Below are 23,164 nucleotides of genomic sequence, written 5' to 3'. Positions count from 1 at the left end.
AATGCTAATGATAAGGGGAGGCATGATAAGCAGATTGAGGAGGGCAGAGCCTTCAAGTTTCTGGCGGGTCTTGACCCTGTATATGAAGGTATAAGGTCACAGATTCTAGGGAGAGATGAATTACCTGAGCTTCACCATGTCTACTACCTGGTGAGGAATGAAGAAGTAAGGAGAAAGGACATGCAAGTTGACTTCCAGACACAGTCAACAGAACTACCTGGAGAACATTCAGCCTTAGTCTCCACTAAGGGGATTAGATTTTCAGACAAGAAGTCCCTCAAGTGTACACATTGTGGTGGTGAGAAACACACAAAGGAGAAATGTTGGGTCTTGTACCCTCATCTGAAGCCAGCTGCTCTGAGAAAGGACAAAAGGCAACATAAGGGCCACACAGCAAGTGGGAATCTTGCCACCAACAACTGTTGTGACAACTCACAGAGTATTCAGACAATGTCATCTTCCACCGCAAGGCAGGCTGCCGACTCCTCTGGACCAAGTACTTTGGGCTTCACAGCTAGTGAGGTAGAGGTTCTCAGCCGGGCATTAGCCCGTCTGAAGAACAATTCTTTAGCTTTCACCTCTCTTGCCAAATCAGGTACAACTTCTACATTTAGTGCATCTAGTTCCATTAATTCTACCTCTTGGGTGATTGATTCAGGATCCACTGACCATATGACACATATGTCCTCCTTATTCTCCACATATCATCTGTTGTCTGGCCAGGATAAGATGAGAGTAGCTGATGGGTCCCTCTCCACCATCTCTGGAAAGGGGGTGGTTGACCTAAGCAAGGATCTCTCTCTTCAATCAGCCCTACATGTTCCTAGTCTTACCTCAAATCTGTTGTCTGTTTCAAAGCTTACAAAAAACTTGAACTGTAGTATAACTTTCTTTCCTTCTCATTGTGTCTTCCAGGACAGATTGACGAGGAGAACGATTGGGAGTGGTCATGAGTATGGGGGCCTCTACTATTTTGATGAAGATGTCAGCTCAGCCTTGCAAGCTTCTACTACTAGTCCGGAAAGTGTGGAGTCAATAGCTAGGCTGCACTTGTGGCATGCTAGGCTAGGTCATTTGTCTTTTTCTTCCTTAGCAATGTTGTTTCCCGAATTATGTAAGGGCATTCTGAGTCAGAGTTTAATTTGTGATGTGTGTCAAATGTCAAAACAATGTAGATCAATGTATCCAATTTCTAGTAATGAAATTCAAGCCCCTTTTGATTTGGTTCATTCTGATGTTTGGGGTCCTTCACCCATTGTTTCCATTGATGGCTTCCGTTACTTTATCAGTTTTATTGACCATTATTCTCGGTGCACTTGGATTTATCTGTTGAAAGGACGTGAAGAAGTTCCCCGAATAATTATGATGTTTTGCAAGATGGTTGAAACACAATTTGATAAAAAGATCAAGCAATTCCGTTCAGACAATGCAGCTGAATACTTTGAAAGATCCCTGAACTCATTCATGGAAGATGCAGGCATGTTACATCAATCATCATGTGCTTACACCCCTCAGCAAAATGGGCTCGCTGAGCGCAAGAACAGGCATCTATTGGAGACAGCTCGAGCCCTTCTTTTCCAGCACAATGTGCCCAAGCAATATTGGTCTCAAGCTGTTCTTACTGCATCTTACCTGATAAATCGGATGCCATCTAAGGTACTGAGTATGAAGACCCCTTTCTCTGTTTTGTGTCCCACTCTTCCAGAATTTCCTCTTCCCCCGCGGGTTTTTGGTTGTACATGCTTCATACATGTGAAAGATCCAAAGAATACCAAGCTAGATCCTAAGGCTACAAAGGGAATATTTTTGGGGTACTCTCCTACGCAGAAGGGGTATAAGTGTTATGATCCTGTCTCCAAGAAAAAATGTCACTAGGGATGTAGTCTTTTTTGAGTCTCAACCCTATTTCCAGTCTTCTCAGAATCCTCTTCAGGGGGAGAGTAGTGGGTTGGAAGAGGATTCTCATTCTCCCTTCTTTTTTGTTCCCATTTCATCACCTTCCACTACTACTAGTTGTAACATTTCGGGTCAACCTAGTGAGACTTTCACTGTGCCAGTTGCTTCTCCAGATTCGGCTGATGCTCCTGAAGGTTCCAGTAAACAAGAAAAAGAGATACTTACATACAGTAGAAGGAAGAAGGCCCCTCAACCTCATGACTGCAACCAGTTGAACTCAGATCAATCTGTCTCTGCAATCCAAGGTAATTCTGATTCACTCAATTCAGATTTGGATCTTCCTATTGCTCTCCGTAAGCCTGTTCGTTCTTGTACCACTCAGCATCCCATAGCCGATTATGTTTCTTACTCACACTTATCCCCTGCCTATCATTCCTTTGTGTCTGCCCTTTCCTTTGTATGTGTCCCTTCCAGGTATTCAGAGGCGACATCTGATCCGAGGTGGAAAGAAGCCATGAATGAGGAGATGAAAGCCCTAATGAAAGCAAGGACATGGGAATTGGTGGACCTGCCAGAAGGGAAAGGCACTGTTGGGTGCAAGTGGGTATTCACAGTAAAGCACAGGGAAGATGGGTCAATTGATAGGTACAAGGCTAGACTTGTGGCAAAGGGATTTACACAAAAGGAAGGAATTGACTACAAGGAAACTTTTGCCCCAGTAGCAAAGCTCAACACAATCAGGGTTCTACTGTCACTAGCAGCAAAATTCTCTTGGGAACTTCATCAGCTGGATGTGAAGAATGCCTTCCTAAATGGTGATCTTCATGAAGAGGTATTCATGGAACCCCCACCTGGATATGATGTTGGAAAGAAGGTATGTAAACTAAGGAAAGCATTATATGGTTTGAAGCAATCTCCCCGGGCATGGTTTGAGAGACTTTGTTTGGCCATGAAGAAAGTAGGGTACACTCAGAGCAGTGCAGATCATACATTGTTTACAAGGAGACAGGATGACAAACTTACAGCACTCATTGTGTATGTGGATGATATGGTGATTACTGGAAATGATGTGAAAGAGACGAAGAGGCTGAAGGAGTTCTTAGCTTCAGAATTTGAGATCAAAGACCTGGGAAATCTGAGATACTTTCTTAGAATTGAAGTTGCTAGATCAAGAGAAGGAATCTACATATGTCAAAGAAAGTATGTGCTAGATCTCCTAGAAGAAACAGACATGATGGGGTGCAGGCCAGCAGACACTCCAATAGAACCAAGCCATGGATTACAAGAATCAATGGGTGAGGAATACTGTGATAAGGAAAGGTACCAAAAGTTGGTAGGAAAACTGATATACTTATCCCTTACTCGGCCAGATATTGCCTATGCAGTGCATGTTGTCAGTCAATTCATGCACTCACCAAAGGCCCCTCATATGAGAGCAGTGGAAAGAATCCTCAGATACTTGAAAACTTGCCCAGGGAAAGGAATTCTATTCAGAAAAAACAACAGACTTGAAATTGAAGCCTACACTGATGCTGATTGGGCTGGGTCCGTTGGAGACAGAAAATCAACCTCTGGTTACTGTACATTCTTGGGAGGAAACCTAGTCACATGGCGTAGTAAGAAGCAGAATGTTGTGGCTAGATCAAGTGCAGAAGCAGAATACCGGGCTATGGCACACGGGGTTGCTGAACTCTTATGGCTCAGGACTCTCCTTAATGAGCTTGGTATCAAGACTGAGGGTCCTCTCAAGCTGTATTGTGATAATAAAGCTGCTATCAACATTGCCAACAATCCTGTGCAGCATGACAGGACAAAACATATTGAAATTGATCGACACTTTGTCAGAGAGAGAATTATTTTAGGAGAACTTTGTGTGCCTTATACTCCATTAGAGATGCAGATTGTAGATGTATTAACTAAAGGGCTGGCATCAACGAAGTTCAGGGACATACTTGGCAAGCTAAACATGATTGATATTCATGCTTAGCTTGAGGGGGAGTGTTAGAATGTTAGAGTGATGTTCGGCTGATAAGAGTTCTTATTAGCCCATTCTTATGTTTAACTTATCTTGTAACTGGGCTTGTGTTAATGGGCCTGGGCCTAATCCTGTTTAATGATTTAAGTCATCTGGGTGTCCCATCACTAATCAGGGGCATCCCAGTAATTTCTTGTACTTTGTACCATATTCATCTATAAATAAAGGACTGGTCGATTGGATAGAACAGTTCGACATTCTCTTCAGTTCTGTGGTTCTCTTCTCCTCCTTGCTACTTCGAGTATAACTCTTCAGAGTACACAGGAGATTAAGTTTCTGCTGAGAACCAGGAGATAGAAGAGAGGAGAGAGTGGAGAGAAGTGGGGAAGACAGATTGTGGGGCTAAATGTGAGGCTCCATGACAGAACCAAGCCTACTGAGGTGGATGGGCACTTTTTTTTTTTTGAGAAGAAAAGTGGCTTCGAAGAAGATATGCCCAGCATTTGTGAAATTGGTGATTAATTTGCAGAAGTTTTGACAAATGTTGTGAATAAAACTTAGTTGGCGACTATACTAACAAACTGGGCATGGTTGACATCTATTAACGTACATAGTTGTGTGAGGAGCGGACCTCACAACCAGTTTTTCTCAAACTCTTACCTTCTCTCTACTTAACTGTTTCTTCTTGTCTTGAACCCTAGAACAGTTTGTAACTGAAACATAAGAGCATAAAACAAACAAATGTCTATTTCTTTGTATAGTCTTACTTTCTCTCTACATGTTTGTTTCACCAATGTTATCGTTATTGTTATTATTGTTACTATTGTTGTTGTTTCTTTTCTGAAAGGATCAAAATGCTATAGCAAAGGTTGGAAACAAAGAAACAAAGGAATTTATCTTCTGAATAATAATTCTGTTAAAGTTCGGCCTGCCCTAGAAGCCTGTCTTGTTTGTTAGCTGAAAGGTAAAGTAAATAGCAAGAAGGAAGAGGTGAAAGAAGAAGGAAGAAAGAGGAAGGAGAAGAGAAAAGGTCTGGTTCGAAAATAGGAAAAAGTCAACCCTAGTTTGGGCCAGACCTGTTATTATATTATTAATGTAATTGGAAAAGACATAAGTGCCCTTATTTAAGTAAGAGGCACTCAAACTAACATAATAGTACACATCAGCACTCTCAACAGGTACAAAGACCGAAATACCCCTTCACTAACACTCCCCCTCAAGCTGGTGAGTATATATCAAATAATCCCAGCTTGTTACATATGTAGTCCACTCTCCCCCGACTCAAACCTTTTGTAAACAAGTCTGCCCACTGATTTCCTGTATTAACATATGCAGTCTCTATTACTCCATTCAGCACATTCTCTCTCACAAAATGACAGTCAACTTCGATGTGCTTGGTTCTTTCATGAAACACCGGATTGGAAGAGATATGAACCGATGCCTGATTGTCACAATAGAGCTTCATTGGAGTATTGATGTCATATCCTATCTCCTGTAGAAGGTTCCTTAGCCACACTAATTCACAAGCAGTATGTGCCATGGCCCTATATTCTGCTTCTGCACTGCTTCTTGCCACAACTGTTTGCTTCTTACTTTTCCACGTTACCAGGTTACCCTCCAGGAAGGTGCAGTAGCCTGTGGTAGACCGTCTATCAGACATAGAACTTGCCCAATCAGCATCGGTGTATCCTTCTACTTCCAGTTTTCCGCCACTTTTGTACAGCAAACCACGGCCAGGAGCTCCTTTCAAGTACCTCACAATCCTTAGCACTGCATCCCCTTCCTTAGCAGCCACAGGAAGGGGAAGAGGAGGAGGTGATGTGTAGGAAGCAGCATCACCGGACCCCACGAAGAACGGAGTGGACTCGAAGAAAGTGACATCAACACATACCAAAGAACGACGAGAACTGGGATGGTAACACTTGTACCCTTTCCTAGTCCGGGAATAGCCAAGGAAGATACACTTAAGGGATCGTGCATCTAACTTGTCAGTCCCGAGACCCAGATTATGGACGAAGCAGACACACCCAAATACTCAAGGAGGAAGCAGAAACGGAGACATGTTGGGGAACAAGACACTAAAAGGAGAACGGCCATCAAGAATAGACGTGGGCATCCGATTAATTAAGAAACAAGAGGTGAGCATTGCATCACTCCAAAAAGGTTTGGGAACATTCATGTGGTGCATGAGTGAGCGTGCCGTTTCTACAAGATGTCGGTTCTTTCTCTCAGCAACCCCATTTTGTTGTGGGGTGTAGGTACATGAAGTTTGGTGTGTAATGCCATGTTGGTCCAAGTATTCTTCAAAAGATGAAGACAAGTATTCACGACCATTATCAGAACGGAAAATTTTGATGTGAACGCCAAATTGATTGCGGATCTCAGCATAAAATTTCTGGAAGATGGCAAATAATTCACTTCTTTCTTTCATTAAATAAAGCCACGTCATTCTTGAAAAGCCATCAACAAAAATAACAAAATATCTATGTCCTTTATATGACATCACTTTATAAGGACCCCAAACATCTGAATGAATTAAAGAAAAAGGACTCGACACACGGTTATCAACCCTAGAACTAAAGGGAACATGATGGTGTTTCCCAAATTGACACGACTCACAATCAAGAACAGAAAGTTGACTCAATGAAGGGACCAAGGACTTTAGCACTTTCAGCGAGGGATGACCAAATCTACAATGCCACTAGAGAGGAGAAATAGAGGACTGAAGGGCTGTTGACGTTCTTCCACCCCCATCAAGATAATACAGTCCACCGGCTTCATGCCCTCCACCAATCTTCATCCCCGTCTTGAGATCCTGAAAAACACACATAGATGGGTAAAATGTAACGGAGCAATTAAGGGACTTGGTCAGCTTACTAATAGACATAAGATTAAATGGAAGCTTAGGTACATATAAAACAGAGGATAGGGACACAGAGTCTAGGTCAACATTACCAACACCACGAATAGATGATGTGGAGCCATTAGCAAGGGTAACAGATTGTGATGTTGAGCAATGAGTGAGAGATGAAAACACACCTGGAGTTTCCGTCATGTGATCGGAGTCTCTAGAGTCAATAATCCAGGGGTTGGGTGTGGATGCCAAACAAGCCATACCTGAGTGTGCAAAGGTAGTTGTGTTTTGCTGTGACGTGGATTGAACAAACCTTTCATACTCATCACGAGGAACACTCACCATCTCCTTGCCTGGACCATCTGGAGAGGTAGAAGGCATCTGGTCAGCCGACCGGTTCTCCTGTCTAAAGCTGGAACTGGTTTCACTATTCATGGCATGGTTGGCCCACGTTGAGGGTGGACCATGTAAATCATAGCAGTAGTTAATAGTATGTCCATCCAAACCACAATGAGTACACCTCCGTGAACCCGAGCCACGTCCTCTACCACGAGCTCCCCCTGAATCTCTACCTCTAGTACGACCACCACCACGTATATGTGTAGATCCACCACTACCACTCCGGCCATACACTGGACCACTACTGCCACCATGGCCAGGCTGGGCTCCTCGAGCCCCACTTCTGCCACCTCGTCCTCTTGACACTGCAAATGCTGATTTATCTGAGATATTAGAGTTTTCCATAGATCCAATGGAAGTCCTCCGAAGACAAGCAAACACCTCCTCTAAAGATGGAAGGGCATATTCTCCTAGTATCTGGGCTCGTACTGGTTCATACTCAGACTTCAGCCCCACCATAAATCGAGTCACATCAAGCTGCTCTCGCTGTTGTTGGTGAACCTTGACATCAGAAGTGAGAGGGTGATAGACATTTAGCTCATTACGGATAGTTCTCATACTAGCATAGTACTCCTCAAGGCTCTGATTTCCCTGTTGCAGATTGAAGTATTCCTGATACAGTTGATATACCCTAGTTGTATTATCCTAACCAGAATACAATTTCTTAGCATGATCCCATACCTTTTTGGCTGTGTCAAGAAATATGAAGTTCACACTGATTCTGGGTTCCATACTGTTCCACAACCATGTGATAATCTGTGCATCTTCCTGTTCCCAGTCTTCATACTCCTGAGAACTAGTGGGGGGTTTCCCTCTCTTATGTGCTTTACCTTCTTCTTCGCCTTCAGAAAAACCTCTACAGACTTGGCCCAAGGGACATAATTTTCTCCATTTAGTTTAATGGAGGTCATTTGGACATTCAGGTAGTCAGTAGATATCATCACACTAGGTTTACTATCACTGTTATCTGCCGTTGCCGAATTCCCTTATCACTGAATCCTGAGCACTACACACTGCACATTGTACACAGACACTTCACCGAAATTTGCACACTGATTTCAGCAATAACAAAGGCTGAAAGCCGTACTTGTAACACCACAAACCCTACTCTACAGCTACCGGAAGTTTCACCATTAAGTAAACACTACTTCCCTTCGAATCACACGCAAACCAGCATAAACCCTAGTATAAAGCAATCTGAAAACCCATCATACGATCTGTACCACACCTCTCATGTGTTCCATAACAGAAAATATGCATAAAAAAAAACTCCTTACCTCATCGCCTGAAGGCCAACCACACGAAGGAATGAAACACCACTGCACCACACGCACCAACAACCAATCACCAACGACACCACCGGAGGCATAGAAACCTCCAAGGGAAGAGGGCAATCACTCATTTTCAGCCCTTTTCCCAGTCTCCAACCAACGGCTGAGAAATCCAAGAGAAACCCTAGTTTGAATGCGCAGAAAACAGAATTCTAGCAGGTCTGATTTGTTTGATGTTGCTCTAATACCATGTTAAAGTTCGGCCTGCCCTAGAAGTCTGTCTTGTTTGTTAGCTGAAAGGTAAAGTAAACAGCAAGAAGGAAGAGAGGAAAGAAGAAGGAAGAAAGAGGAAGGAGAAGAGAAAAGGTCTGGTTCGAAAATAGGAAAAAGTCAACCCTAGTTTCGGCCAGACCTGTTATTATATTATTAATGTAATTGGAAAAGACATAAGTGCCCTTGTTTAAGTAAGAGGCACTCAAACTAACATAATAGTACACATCAGCACTGTCAACAGGTACAAAGACCGAAATACCCCTTCACTAACAAATTCAAAACAAATTAAATTGTTTTATGTTGCTTGTTAATTTATGGGCACCTAACTTAATTCTGTTGAAGCTACTTTTAGAGTCCAAGTCCAATGCTTGTTAGGTATTATTAACTGAAAATTATTTGAATTCATGGCAACTAAGTTATTTTTGTGCAGGAGTTAGATATTGAAGGTGAATATCCTGAAAGCCAAACTTTCTTTGAGGGTGTATTTTATAATTATTTTAGCATAGGTAAAGCTTTTTTCATACTTCATAACTATTCTGGTTGTTTCATTTGTATCTTGTCTTAAATAAAAACATTGAAAACCTGTTTAAGTATTTTTCTGATTATTTTTTAACTTGGTATGCACCTTCATATGGCTTTTCAAATACAAAGAAGTGCATTAATGGACTTATCTTGGCATTTGTTATTGTAATACTTCGAGCTAATACTTTTAGCTTCCCTTGTTTAATAATTTTTTTGATAGGAAACAGTAACTTTCATTAGAGAATTGAAAAGATTATAGGCTTACCACCCACAAAATGGACGGAAAAAAAGAAAAACAGAAGTTTACAAACAGGCCCAAAATAAAACCTCCCTAGTAACTCCTTGCTTAGCTAAAGTATCAGCCATTCCATTTGCTGACCTTCTTACCCATTTAAAATCCACCCCAATCTCCCTTGCTAAGCTAATAATCTCTCTTAGAGGCTGTCTAAGAGACCACACTCCCAGGTCCAGTTTGCATCCACCCTATTACCAGCTTGGAGTCTCCTTCCACTTCTAATTGCTGCATTCCCCATTGTTTCGCCAGTTTCAAACCTTGAAGCAAAGCCATTACTTCTGCCCTTACTGAATCTCCCACCCCAATTGGGCCCGAGTAAAGGGCCAAGACTTTTCCTTCCTCATTTCTGTACACACACCCAACTCCCAACTGAGGCAGTGGTACCCAACATTCTTGTACCACAGGGGAGGAAGGCGAGGATGCAGCTATAGCACTCCAATTTCTAATTAAGTCAGCTGAGGAGAAGTCCTTGAAGAGATGATGCACTTTCAGCCAGTGCATAACCTTGATGGTAACAACCTCCACAAGTGCTTCCTTGGATTTTTCTTGCCCTAGGAAGATCCTATTGTTTTTCTCTTCCCAAATTGACCATAGGATGACTGCTCTTGTTATTCTTCACATTACCTTGTCCCTTTTCCTTGGTTGTTAGAAGAAACTAAAGTCAAAAAGGTTCAGCACACCCAAGGGGGGGGGGGAGTTTCGTTTGTAACCAAACAAAGAAGAGAACCAATCCCGCAAATAATAAGCAAAAGGACAAGAAATCAAAAGATGAGTCACTATCTCACCATTTTTTAAGCAAAGGTAATCGACATGTGGGGAAAGGCTCCAGTCTGGCCTTTTTCTTTGAAGTACATTCATAGTATTGATCTTTTGAAGAGCCACTTCCCAGCAAAAAGCCCTAACCTTACGTTGCATAGGAGAATACCAGATTTCTTTAGTAGGAAAAGATACAGACACAAAAGAAGACTGAACTAAGGCATTGAAAAAAGATGAACAAGAGGAAGTCTCTGAAGAAGACTATTTCCAAATTCTATTATCTGGGTAGGAAAGATCTAGGAAAACTGAATTTAACACAGTGAATAACTCATCTGTAGAAGCTAATTCTGAATCCGTCAACCCTCTTCTCAAACCCAAATCCCAAGTCCCTTACACACGAAGTGAGGAGATTATTTTGAATTTATTTAGGGAAAGAGAATACATTACCGGGAATCTATCCTTAAGGGGGGTGTTCCCAAGCCAAAGGTCCTCCCAAAACAGAATTTTATTACCTGAGCACACATTAAATCTGATGAAAGGTTGAAAGGAAGGCAAGACTCCAGCAATTGCTTTCCAAGGGGAGAAATGAGAAGCCCTAGGGTCGACGCCAACATTCCATCCATTAGCTGCCATCCCACGAATACATTTCACCACCAAGTGCCACAAACTGTCCTACTCCAAAGGAAATCTCCACAACCACTTTCTTAATATGATATTGCCAATGCCTAGACCCCCTGTTTCCTTTTTCTTAGAAACTACTTCCCACTTCACTAAATGGTCCTTTTTTGAGTCACCCGGTTCCCATAGAAAATCTCTCATGAGCTTTTCTAACTTATTGGCAACCTTGACAGGAAGCTTAAAGGTAGACAGAAAATACACTGGAAGGTTGGCCAGAGTGGGCTTGATTAAAGTGATTCCCTTGTTTAATAATCTTAGCTTCATGTTGTTTATTTAATCAGATTCAACAATGTAAACCAAAATACAAATTAATGTTCCCAACAATGGTAACATGGGATCCATCTGCTGTAGAGACTATCTCTACTAGAACACGACTGGTATGAAGTAAAAAGGGTGGGCATATTGGTCATATGTTCAGATGCTCCTGAGTCTATAATCCTGGGAGGTCCTTCCTTACCTGAGGTGGATGATTAATTTGCAATGGCATATGAACTACTTGTATGAGCAAGGGAAGTGGTGTAATTAGCCCTTGAACTCCCTACATTTTGCTGTTTGCCTGAAGAACTAGAATCATTTGAATCCTTTTGACTTGTAAATTCCCCCTACTTTTCTAATTTGACCTTGACTGCTGCTACTGCAATGGACTCCAAGTTAGCTGGAGTAAGAGGTCCTAATGAATCTCAAGTGATTGCCATATTGGCATTTCCTTTCTTATTTTTAACCCGGAATGGTATAAGATGTGGATAGAGCTTCTAGCAGGTGCCTCTAGGATGTTTGGGTTTCTTGTAATAGTTACTCACTAGGTCTTTTTTATATGCATTGGGCTTAGGTTTGATGGTGCTAACCATAACCGATTGGTCAATCACAGATTGTCTTATCATAGCATTCCTCTTACTCTCCTCTCTAGTCTAGATACAAGGGCATATGCTTGAGAAAGAGTCATACTTTCTCTAGAAAGGATGTGCTGTCTAGCAGCATCAAATTTAGGGTTTAGTCCATCCAAGAACTCAAAAACCCTATTCTTCTCTACTAACTTCTGATGGGTGGCTACATCCTTAGTACTCTCCCAGACAATAATTTCTAAGTGGTCTATCTCATGCTAAAGAGTCTTCAAGCCAAAGAAATACACTACAACTGGCATGTCTCCTTGCCTTTTATTAATGACTTATTCAACTGATAGGCTTTAGCTACATTTTGTTTCTCTGAGGTCTTAGTTACTCCTACACCTACCGAGAAGGATTTGTATCAAGTTTCTTCTCCTCTCTAGGAGGAAAGTTCATATTAACTTCTTTATGCAAGTCTCCTTGGAGGAAGACATTCTTCACATCAAGTTTATTTAGTGTCTAAGACTTGTTTGCAACAATTGAAAGATGCACTCCAGTGGAACTAATTTTAGCAACTAAAGTAAATCTAGTAGTGAATACCATAAGTCAAATATTTCCTGTAATTGTTTCCTTTGCTTACTAATCATGCCTTATATCTCTCTACTAAGCGAACTGGTTTATATTTGATAGTGTACATCCATTTTCATATCAAACATTTTCAAGGGGGCAATAAAAACATGATAAGATGAAGGTAGGGAATGATAAGGGGCATGTTTGGAAATAGGATCTTGAATAGAAGTGAACTTATCTTTCCCGACAGCAATAGGTAAGTCAAAATTAAAGGAAGAAGTAGTAGAACTACTAGGGAGATGAAGACCATTAGTCTCAAAAAGTAAAATAGGAAGAGAACTGACAGGAGCGTTACCAGAATTCAAAGGAGAGAGTTGAGGTGGTTGTTCCTCTGGCATACCTTTCTTCTTTTTGTTGCACACCCTACGGAAGTCTTTGGTTGTTGTCTCACCACCTACCATAGGATTAGTAGACACTTTGGAATAAAGTCCGAGGGATGAACAAGTATGATAGATGATATAGGCAGACTCTCTTCCATTGATTACTGCTTCTCCCCCTGAAGAGAGGCTTCCTAAGGACAAAAAAAAAGGGGGTGGACTCAAAGAAGGAAACATCGATAGAGACAAATTTCCAATGAGAAGTAAGATGATGATATTTGTATCCTTTTTGAGTAGCAAGATATCCCGAAAAACACACTTATGAATATGAGGATCAAGTTTAGATTGAGAAGAAGATGGAACATGAAGGTAAAAAATACAACCAAATACCTTTGGCAGTATAGGGAACAAGGGACAATTTGGACAAAAGAGTTTAACGAGACACTTGAAACTAAGGGCTTGAGATGGGAGTTGATTAATAAGAAAGGAAGCAGTAAGAACTGCCTCAGACCAAATGACTTTTGGAACATTCATACCAAACATCAATGCACAAATAACTTCCTGGAGAAAACAATTTTTTCTCTCTACATCCCCATTTTGTTGAGATGTCCCAACACAAGTAGTTTGGTGTTCTATCCCATGTTCTGTAAAGTAAACCTGAAGTCCTGCAAACATATATTCACTACCATTGTCCAATTGAAGAACTTTAATGGTTCTTTCAAGTTGTGTACACTTCATCTTTGATATTCATTAAGAAAACCCAGGTGCACTGAATAAAGTCATCAACAAAATTACAAAATAGCGGTGAAAGATTATAGAGGTAATGGGGATAAGGCCCCAAACATCAGAATGAACAATATCAATAGGTATGGTGCTTTTAATATTACTCAAAGAGTATGCATTTTGACAATGTTTGGCAAGTTCACAAAACTTCATGTTGGTACTTCAACTGATCAGACTTAAAGCGATGAGGAAACAACTATAAATAAGAAAAAGACACATGAACAAGACACCATTGCCAATGGACAAGTTGATCTGTAGGTTTACTGATAATACTAATCCTTTAGGTGATGGAGATGCAACAACACTGGCAGAGACCAAAAGATAAAGGCCATCAGATTCACAACCACTCCCAATCACTCTCTTTGAAGTCAGGTCCTGCACAACACAAGAATGAGGGAAAAAATGACACTACAGTTCAAAGATTTGGTAATACTACTATTGCAGTGTACCCCTTCCAATATTTCCATATCAGTAGCCTCTCTAACACCTCTGACTTTACTGCTAAGATTTTCCACAACCTCAATTCCTGAAGATGATGAAGTTGGTGCTCAATTCTAATATTCTCTTCACTAACATGCATAAAGTCACTCTGATTATTTCTGCTGATCTTCTTCACTGTTTTTATGCAGAAGGAAATCACCAATTTCTTGATCTTTTGCATTCACCTTCTCCACCAAAGATATTGAATCAATGCTTTTACTTACTAGATCTTCCTTACCTCCTGTTCCTTGTAGTTATCCACACATCTACTGATCCGGTACCCATTTCTCATGCTTCCATTTATAGACCACCCTTTTAAACTGCCTTGTATTTATTTGCACACTCTCACCTACATCTCTTAAAATAACCAGTTATCTGCTCTCTTTTTTCCAGACAATCTTTTTCGTTCCAAGAAAGCAACCTGACTTGGAACTCCCCTCAGATGGATAAATAATTACTGTAAATTGAGTCAAGCAGGTCTGAATTCTGCATTAAAAATCTCAATAGAATGATTGAACAGTGATTTAGAAGGCACGCCTCAGGTGCGCCTCGGCGCACAGGCGAGGCGCATTTTAGGGTAGGCACCTCACCCAGGGCCTAGTCTCAGCATATTCAAGAATCCCCTATTTGGTAATGTTGTCCATTCATTCATCCTAATAAAATATCTTCTTAAAAGCAATTAAAACTATAAAATTATTATTTTTTGTGTGAAAACTAAGAGTTTAAGACCCTAATATGGCCTTGTTTGGGCTTGCCTCGAGGGGTGTGGCACAAAGGCGGCTCGTAGAATTAGGAATGTAATATGTCACATTAGCTACTTGATGCAATTGAGAAAATAAAGAGATTGTGGGTTTTATATGCTTGGAAATGTTTTATATGTTTGATTTCATTTTTAAATTCTCATTTGAATATGCTTTACATATTATATTTATGTATTTTAATTTTAGATAATGGGTTTTTTAAAACATTTATTTTAAAACTTAAGTTTATATTTTTATTGATATTATGTTTTATAATTTTTTGAATTTTTTGCTTTTTTTATTTTTTAGCTTTTTTTTATTTTTTAATTTTGCCCCTTGCCTCAAAAAGGCTCACGCATCGCCTTGCGCCTTGCGCTTTTAAAACACTGTGACTGAATGAGCACCATCAGGAACTTGATTTCTTTTCTTCAAGATCTGCTGATAACAGCATGTTCTGGTCATTCAGCAGAAAGATGACTTGAGGCACTGACATTAGGGATGGGCTATTGGCCTCTTTCAATAACTTGTATACTTATTAGTAAACTGACAAAAATAATCCCATGCCTAGGGAACATAGGTGCAGCAATATTTATTTGTAAGCATGAAAATGCCTTTCTTGTGGATGCTACGATATTTATTTGTGATTTTCTGGAACTGAGGATGTTGGACCATAGGTCAATGGGTGACTAAAATTATATTAACTTCAAACTATTTTGGAAAGAAACATATCATGAAGTTCTTGCTCATTACCATATAACCTGAAAAAATGTGCTTAAAGATGAAAACTATGAAGAGGCATATTATTTGATCATTGAAAGTATATGCATATGTAGAGGATATTCTGCGGTTTTGTGTCATACTCATGAAAGTGGAAGCATGATGGGAGGTATTAGGAAATTAATGGTTGTTTAAACCACAATGCTACTTTTGGGTGTCTTTAGATCCATTTATGCTAATTACCATATCATGAAGTTCTTGCTCATTACCATATAACCTGAAAAAATGTGCTTAAAGATGAAAACTATGAAGAGGCATATTATTTGATCATTGAAAGTATATGCATATGTAGAGGATATTCTGCGGTTTTGTGTCATACTCATGAAAGTGGAAGCATGATGGGAGGTATTAGGAAATTAATGGTTTTTTAAACCACAATGCTACTTTTGGGTGTCTTTAGATCCATTTATGCTAATTATTACTTAAATTTCCCATTCATGCAGGGATGGATGCACAAGTTGCTTATGGGTTTCACCATCTACGTGATGAAAAACCATACCTTGCCCAAGGTCCAATATCAAATAAGGTATGGTTGGTTTCCCATATTGGTCTACTACACTTAGTTTGGAATTTTAGAAAAGAATTCACAATTATTTAGATTTACAGGCTTTTAACCAAGTATCCTTCTATCACAGTTGATCTACTCCGGATATGGTTGCTCTCAGGGTTGGTTTTTCACACCTTGTATGAGTGATCCAGATTTAAGGTTCTCTCTCTCTCTCTCTCTCCCTCTCAAAGATATTTATTGGCCAGAAGAGCTTTTAAAATTTAAAATTAGTGCTCGTCTTAGAGTCCTTGTACTTTTTTGATTCCTTCCAGCAATCTTTCTGATTTTGTCTTGTGCATGAAGGCATTCTCATAAGAAGTGATTTGTTGCAAGTTGGAGGGGCTAGAAGGGCTAGGAGTAGACCGACAAGAACAAGGACATGGGTAATAGTAAGAAATATTTTAAGCGCGCCAATAAGGCTTGGATGATGATGATGATGACTTTTCCATGTGTATTTCTATTCAAATAATACCATCATCATTTACATGGAGCTTTTGTTTGGTGTTGATCATTAAAATAGTTTGTTCTTTTCATAGTTGTCAAGGCATCACCTAGGCGATTAGGCGCCCTTGGCTCAGCGCCTCGCCCAAACACCTTGACCTTTAGCAACTAGGCACCCTTCTAGGCGACTAGGCACCCGCCTAGGCGACTAAGTGCCCGCTTAGGCGACAAAAATGACAAGGTGGGCGCCTTTTATAATATCATTATATTGTTGTATCTTATTAATGCATGTGGTAAAAGATTTTATTATATGCTATATATATCAATTATACTTTTTTTTTAATGTTTTCTATTGAAATTTAAAAGATCAAAGGGTTCTGAGGAGAGAAAAAGAAAGAAAGAAAGAGGAAAGAAAGAATGGAATTATAAAGAGGTTTTTTTTTTCTATTCTCTTTCTCTCTCTAATTTAATAAAACAGAAACTCCATATAAAGCTAATAACCTTTTTTAGCTGCTAATTGATATGAAATTTCTCTGTTATATACTTATTATTTTTGAAAATAGTGAAATTAATATATGTAAAAACTTTTATCTTTTAGGTGTGATGATTTGCCACATTTTTAGAGGAAATTTAATGTTCTTACTAAAGAGAATTGCTATTTTTTTTCAATTAAGATATATATGCTGAAAGGTATATAAAACTAGGAAACTATCCAAGAGTTAGTTTTTCTATTATAAAATTTTTATTGCCTAGGTGACTAGGCGACTAGAGACCTCCGTGTCGCCCAGAATCGCCTAGACACCTTGAAAACTATGGTTCTTTTATGTATTTTGTTGTTGACCAGGTTTGGCTGTTTTATCTTTGTCTTATTTCTTTTTGAGATTTGTTTCTTAAAAAATAGGGTAATTTACAATTTACTACCTGTATTTTGGGGGTAGTGGCAAGTGGAAATTATCCCCTGAAATTTGCAACAAAGACCCCCCCTGAACCTTCAGAGTCCAACAAAGACCCCCCTCCATTAGCATTCTGCCAGTTGATATTGATTGCATGTTGTGTTTGTTGCAATTTCAGGTTTTCATAGAATTTCTTGGTTTTTATTGCAATCTCCATTTCATAGAAGTTTCTTGAGTGGGTATTTTGGTAAATTAATTTCTTCTGTTACTCAACAGAGAGGGGGTCTTTGTTGGAAGCTGAAAGTTCAGGGGGGTAATTGACACTGCCCCTAAGGTACAAGGTCGTAATCTGAAATTTACCATAAAAATATTTTTTTAATGTTCATAGAAATGTAGAAAAGAAAAACAGCTTGGAGCTTCCATGTAGTTGGTTTATTGAAAGTTTTTAGGGTAAACTACAGATAGGTACCCTGTACTTTGGGAGTAGTGACAGATAGGTATCTTGAACATTCAATTGCAACACTTGAATACCCTGAACTCTCAAAATTAGACACTTGGGTCCATCCGTTAGTATTCAGTCAGTTAAACATTACATAATGTCAAAAATACCCTTCTCATGTATTTTTGCGATCATTCTATGGAGTAAAATCATCACCAGAAAATGCTGGTATCAGAAAATTTTTATGTTATTTGCTGTCCATGTGAAAACGTCATTGCGGGGAGATGCTCGGTTACCTGAGAATGATCTCAGAAATACATGCGAAGGGTATTTTTGACATTATGTAATGCTTAACTGATAGAATACTAACGGATGGACCTCAGTGTCTGTTTTTGAGAGTTCAGGGTACTCAAGTGTTGCAATTGAAAATTCAGGGTACCTATCTGTCACTACCCCAAAGTACAGGGTACCTATTTGTAATTTACCTGAGTTTCTATGGAGATTGAAGAAGCTTCTAACATTATATTCAAATATTTCTTATATGTGTAGAGAACACTGATGTGGACCCCACTGCTATGGTCCCCACTGTTTTTGTATGGTAGCATAGCATATTTTTTGTTAGTTATGTCAGTGTTGGTTGGTAGTTATTTCAGTTTGTTGTTACAGCTTGTTATTTCAGCTTTATTATTAGTTTATTTGCCATGTAAGCAATTAGGGCAATTCAGCCCTTTTACAATTAGTCAACATATATAAATATTAAGAGTGGGTCAGCAGATCAATTGATCAACCCTCTCTCTCTTTTCAAAACCTCTTCGTGTGATTCTTCTTTCTCCCTCTCTTCTTCTTCTTCTCTGCTGAAATTTCTCCTTTTTCCTTTCGAATTCTAGACTGATTGTAGTCTTGATCGACTACTATATGTATGTGCACTACATAAACTTTCTTAACTATTTTAATTAATAACAAAAAATTAAAAATAATGGGGAGAGATAGAGAGACAAATTATCAGGCCCAAAAAAGGAGCCCAACCTTAAGAAATTCATCAGAAGGGGGTGTGTCCAACATGAGTTAAGGTCAAGCCAGAGTTTCCAGGCTCCAGGCCCATCCCAGAGCCTGAAAAATCCAAGTCCATCCCATACAAAAGCTCAAATTATGTTGGACCGGACTCGCATTGGATTTGCCCAAGTTGCATCTTATTGTTAGAGCTGTTAGAATCTTTATTCTATTAAGTTGTAACTAAGGGTACTATTATAATTTCTTCTTTATTTCTTAACACCCTAATATACAAGTCAGTGTAGGTGCTGCCACTGACATTTTTTGCCAAAATATTCTTTCTCTTATTCTCTATTATTCTCTTCTCTTCTTTCTCTTACAAACTAGATGGTCAGAGCAGGTTTGGCAGAAGTTTGAAGCTTGTGTGATCCTTCTTTCTTCCTCTCCTTCTCTGTTCCCTCTGGGAAAAGACTAGGACTTACCAAATCTGAAAGAGTACTGATCGATCGGGTAAGGAGTTTTCTACTATTCATTCTTTCCCTTTTGGTCATAGCACCAAAAATTTGGTCTTTTTGGGTGTTCTTCCCCAAACTGTGATGAGTGCCTGAGAGTTTTAAGAAGTTATTCTCAGTTTTATGGTGTGTGGATCTTTTACAAAGGTTTCTTGATTGGTGATCTGAATAATGGTGTTTTGGGTGTCTGAAACTGGTTCTCAATCTAAATGTTGATTGATCAGTGGTGTATGGACTGTGAGGATTGGCAGTAGGGCTCTTCTTTCCTTTTTTGGCTTGGTGGTGTTTGAAGTTTTTTCCATTGCTGTTTTTCCTGATTTGTCATTGTTTGCTGGTATTAGGGTTCTTTTTGGAGATGTAGTCGAAGAAACTGTCTTGGTACATTTGTTTCTTGGTGCTACCAATTTGTGTAAGTGCCTCCTTTCTTGGTGCCTTAACTTGATCTTTGCTATGGCTACTGAAGATTCTGCAACTTGATAGGTGTCTTAAAGTCAAAACATTATCATTTTAGGTGCTGAAAGTTGGGGTTTCCCTTCTTCTATTACACTCTTAGATGGGGTGAATTATTGGAGTAGTCCAAAGGCATTAAACTATATGTTGGTGTAAAGGGAAGTTAAGTTATTTGACTGACTGGAAATGTTGAACAACCCAAGGAAGCCTGAACAACACGTAATAAGTGGGACCAAGATAATTTATCTGCTTATGAGTTATGTCTTGGCTACTGACCACCATACAACCAGGGTTGAGAAAAAAAAAACTTTATGTGGGCAGATACAGCCATGGAAATGGTTGTAGTTCTAGAGTTTGTAGAAGAAGAGGAGGAACCTTGCTTTGAAACAATATGTCTGTTTTTCCTTTTTGCAACTCCCTTCTGTTGTGGTAAGTACAGGACGACTAATGTAAGGTCCCTTCATCTTTAAATAACACATTTAGAGAATTCTTAAAATATTCAGCTGCATTATCCGAATGGAACTGTATCTTCTTTCCAAATTGTGTCTCAATCATCTTGTAGAAAATCATAGTGATTATAGGTACTTCCTCTTGTTATCTCGTTAGGTAAATCCAAGTACATCTCATAAAATGGTCAATAAAATTAATGAAATACCGATAGCCATCCATTGAAGTAATAGGTGAAGGACCCTAGACATCTGAGTGAATTAAATAAAAAAAGAGCAGTGCCTTCATTACTAGAACTTGGTTAGTTTGTTTTACAATGTTTATACTTTTGACACACATCACAAAACAAAGACTTTCTAAACAAACTTTTTCAAAGTACTTTGGAAACAAAACTCTTAACAACGGAAAAGACAAATGACCTAATCTAGTGTGCCAGAGATTGACCAAAGTACAAGACTCCTTGCATTCACTAATATGAGTAGATGATGCCTTAGGAGAAGAACTGATGCCTTCATTGAGATAGTAGATACCTCAAGACTCATGACCACTCCAAATCGTTTGCTTCGTCAACCGGTCTTGGATAACTCAATGAGTGGGAAAAATGGTCAAAATACAATCAAAAGTTTTTATTGTTCTAGAATTTTTGAAGGGTAAAGAAAAATTCATTAAAATAAAAAGAGAGTACAAAGGTAAAGGTGACAATAAATCACCCGAGAGAATAGACAAACACAGACTAATACACCCATCAACACCGACACACAAAGACATTCAAAATGAAAAGAAAAACTCCAAAATGACCACCTGCACCCTGCTCCTATTCGAACGACCCTGATACAGAATCCAAAGCCAAAAACTTCCTAATCCTCAAAACTTTCCACCTGCCCATCATCTTCTTCATCCCACTTGTCACCTCTTTCTCTAACTTCCAATTTCTTCAACCTCTCTTCTGTCCTCTTTCTCTCGAGCTCCTCAAAGGCCCTCCAATTTCTTCACCTCTTCTGTCCTCTTTCTTTTATAGACCTTTTTATAATTTTTTGTAGGTTCTATCCTCAGCAAATCAAGCTTCAAACGAGAGAAGACCTTGGTTATGTGAATGATGTGTATATTCCTAGTCCCATGAGGTTTCTTGTGAATATCTTCAACTGGGTTTACTGTAGCAGTCTCTGTCACCCTCCTTCGCCCTAGATCTATACCTAACCTTCCATCCGTCACTTCCTCACAAAATTGTTTATCAGAATTGTTTTTCTCATCTTGGGAAAGTGTGCAACAAGCCACATCCAGGCTGACAATTCCTCCTGTTACTCCCTAAACTGCCTCCTAAATCCGCCGCAACGATTCCACTCGAGTCTTGCTTCTCCTTCTCTTTCACCTTGAGCTCTTCTTCACTAACCTCGTTTAGGACATTAGTCATGTTAACCTGTGAGAGAGAAGCCAGCAAGAGAGAGCAAAGCAACTCCAAAGCTGTTAGGGTTGATCTGAATGGTTGATCCAACCCAGAAAAGATAAATTTATATTAAAAGGTAAATGGACAAGATTGTCCTTACAAAAGAAATAAAGAGACAAAGCTGTACAAGGCAGTACACTAATATACACGTCTAATAATATACAACAAAGAGAGTAAAAGTACAAAAATGCAATATTTTTGTAGTCCTTTTAGGCGTGTAGGCATATTGCTTTCAATGCAGTAATAATACTCTTGAAACTGTATTCCACAAAAATGTGTTAGTGTTCAGCCGAACTGAGAAGAGAAAAAGCAAAGAGAGAGGAAGAAGGCATGTATTTAGACTTAGTAACTGTACAAGGACAGAAATGCCCCTGTCTAGACAGAAGGCATATAACTCATACATTACTGAAATGCCCCTATCTAGTCACTCCAACACTCCCATTCAAGTTGGAGAATATATATCATATAATCTCTTCCTGAACTCAACCCTTTTGTGAACAAATCTGCCCATTGATCACCTATTCTCACATGCTCTGTCCTTATCACACCATTGATGACCTTTTCCCTTACAAAGTGACGACCTACCTCTATGTGTTTTGTTTTCTCATGGAAAACTAGGTTGGATGAGATGTGAATTGCAGCCTGATTGTCACGGTATAGCTTCCTGGGTTTGCTTATTGAGAACTCGATTTCTTGCAATAGATTCTTCAACCACACTAGTTCACATGATGTGTGTGCCATGGCCCTGTATTCTGCTTCTGCACTACTCCTTGCTACCATAGTCTGCTTCTTGCTCTTCTAAGTCACAAGATTTCCTCCAAGAAAGGTGCAATAACTTGTAGTGGATCTTCTGTCTGATACAGATCTAGCCCAGTTTGCTTCGGTGTATCCAACAATTTCAAGATCACCTCTTGGCTTGTACAGTTACCCACGACTTAGAGCCCCCTTCAAATACCGCACAATCCTAAGAACTGCATCCCAATGAGGTACCCGAGGACTCTACATAGTCTGGCTTATCATGCTGACAACAAATGAGATATTAGGCCTAGTGATAGTTAGATAATTCATTTTTCCCACTAGCCTTCTATATCTTCCAGGGTTTTCAAACAATTCACCTGTGTCACTTCCCAACTTCACATTCACTTCCATGGGAGTTTCAACTGGTTTAGCACCTAGTAACCCTGTTTCTCCCAACTCTATCACTGTTAGTTATGACTATGTCATCCACATAAACTACCAGCAAGTTCTTCCCGACCATAGAGTTATAGCTAAATACTGAATGATCAACTTGACATTGTCTCATTCCAAATTCCTCCACCTCACTAAATTTGCCAAACCAAGCATGGGGAGACTGTTTGAGCCCATAAATCGTCTTCTTGAGCTTACACACCTTACCATCCTCCCCTGAGCAACAAACCCTAGTGGTTGCTCCATGTACACCTCCTCTAGAAGATCCCCATGGAGAAAGGCATTTTTGATATCAAGCTGAAATAGAGGCTAATCATGCATGACAGCTAAGGAAATCAACACA

At 39.5% G+C, this 23,164-nt stretch overlaps 1 protein-coding gene across 5 annotated transcripts in view; it reads left to right on the top strand.

Moving 5' to 3' along the window:
* LOC148869912 (diacylglycerol kinase 4-like) overlaps positions 1 to 23,164 on the top strand; it is a 106,679-nt gene that overhangs the window by 43,005 nt on the left and 40,510 nt on the right. For 3 of the 5 annotated variants that reach the window (XR_016108269.1, XM_088973916.1, XM_088973915.1), the window contains exons 6-8: positions 9,099 to 9,174; positions 15,914 to 15,996; positions 16,106 to 16,176. Coding sequence is in view for 2 of the 5 variants with exons in the window: in XM_088973916.1 (XP_088830042.1) it covers positions 9,099 to 9,174; positions 15,914 to 15,996; positions 16,106 to 16,176 (230 nt within the window). In the remaining 3 variants the exon portion in view is untranslated. Of the gene's footprint in view, positions 1 to 9,098; positions 9,175 to 15,913; positions 15,997 to 16,105; positions 16,177 to 19,633; positions 19,702 to 23,164 lie in introns of all 5 variants that reach the window. The other 2 variants (XR_016108270.1, XR_016108271.1) reach the window with 1 other exon arrangement.

This window comes from Nelumbo lutea, chromosome 2, assembly GCF_056320005.1.
Source record: "Nelumbo lutea isolate HS-2025 chromosome 2, American lotus-T2T, whole genome shotgun sequence".
Taxonomy (NCBI): domain Eukaryota; kingdom Viridiplantae; phylum Streptophyta; class Magnoliopsida; order Proteales; family Nelumbonaceae; genus Nelumbo; species Nelumbo lutea.
This window is presented reverse-complemented; position numbering and strand designations above follow the sequence as displayed.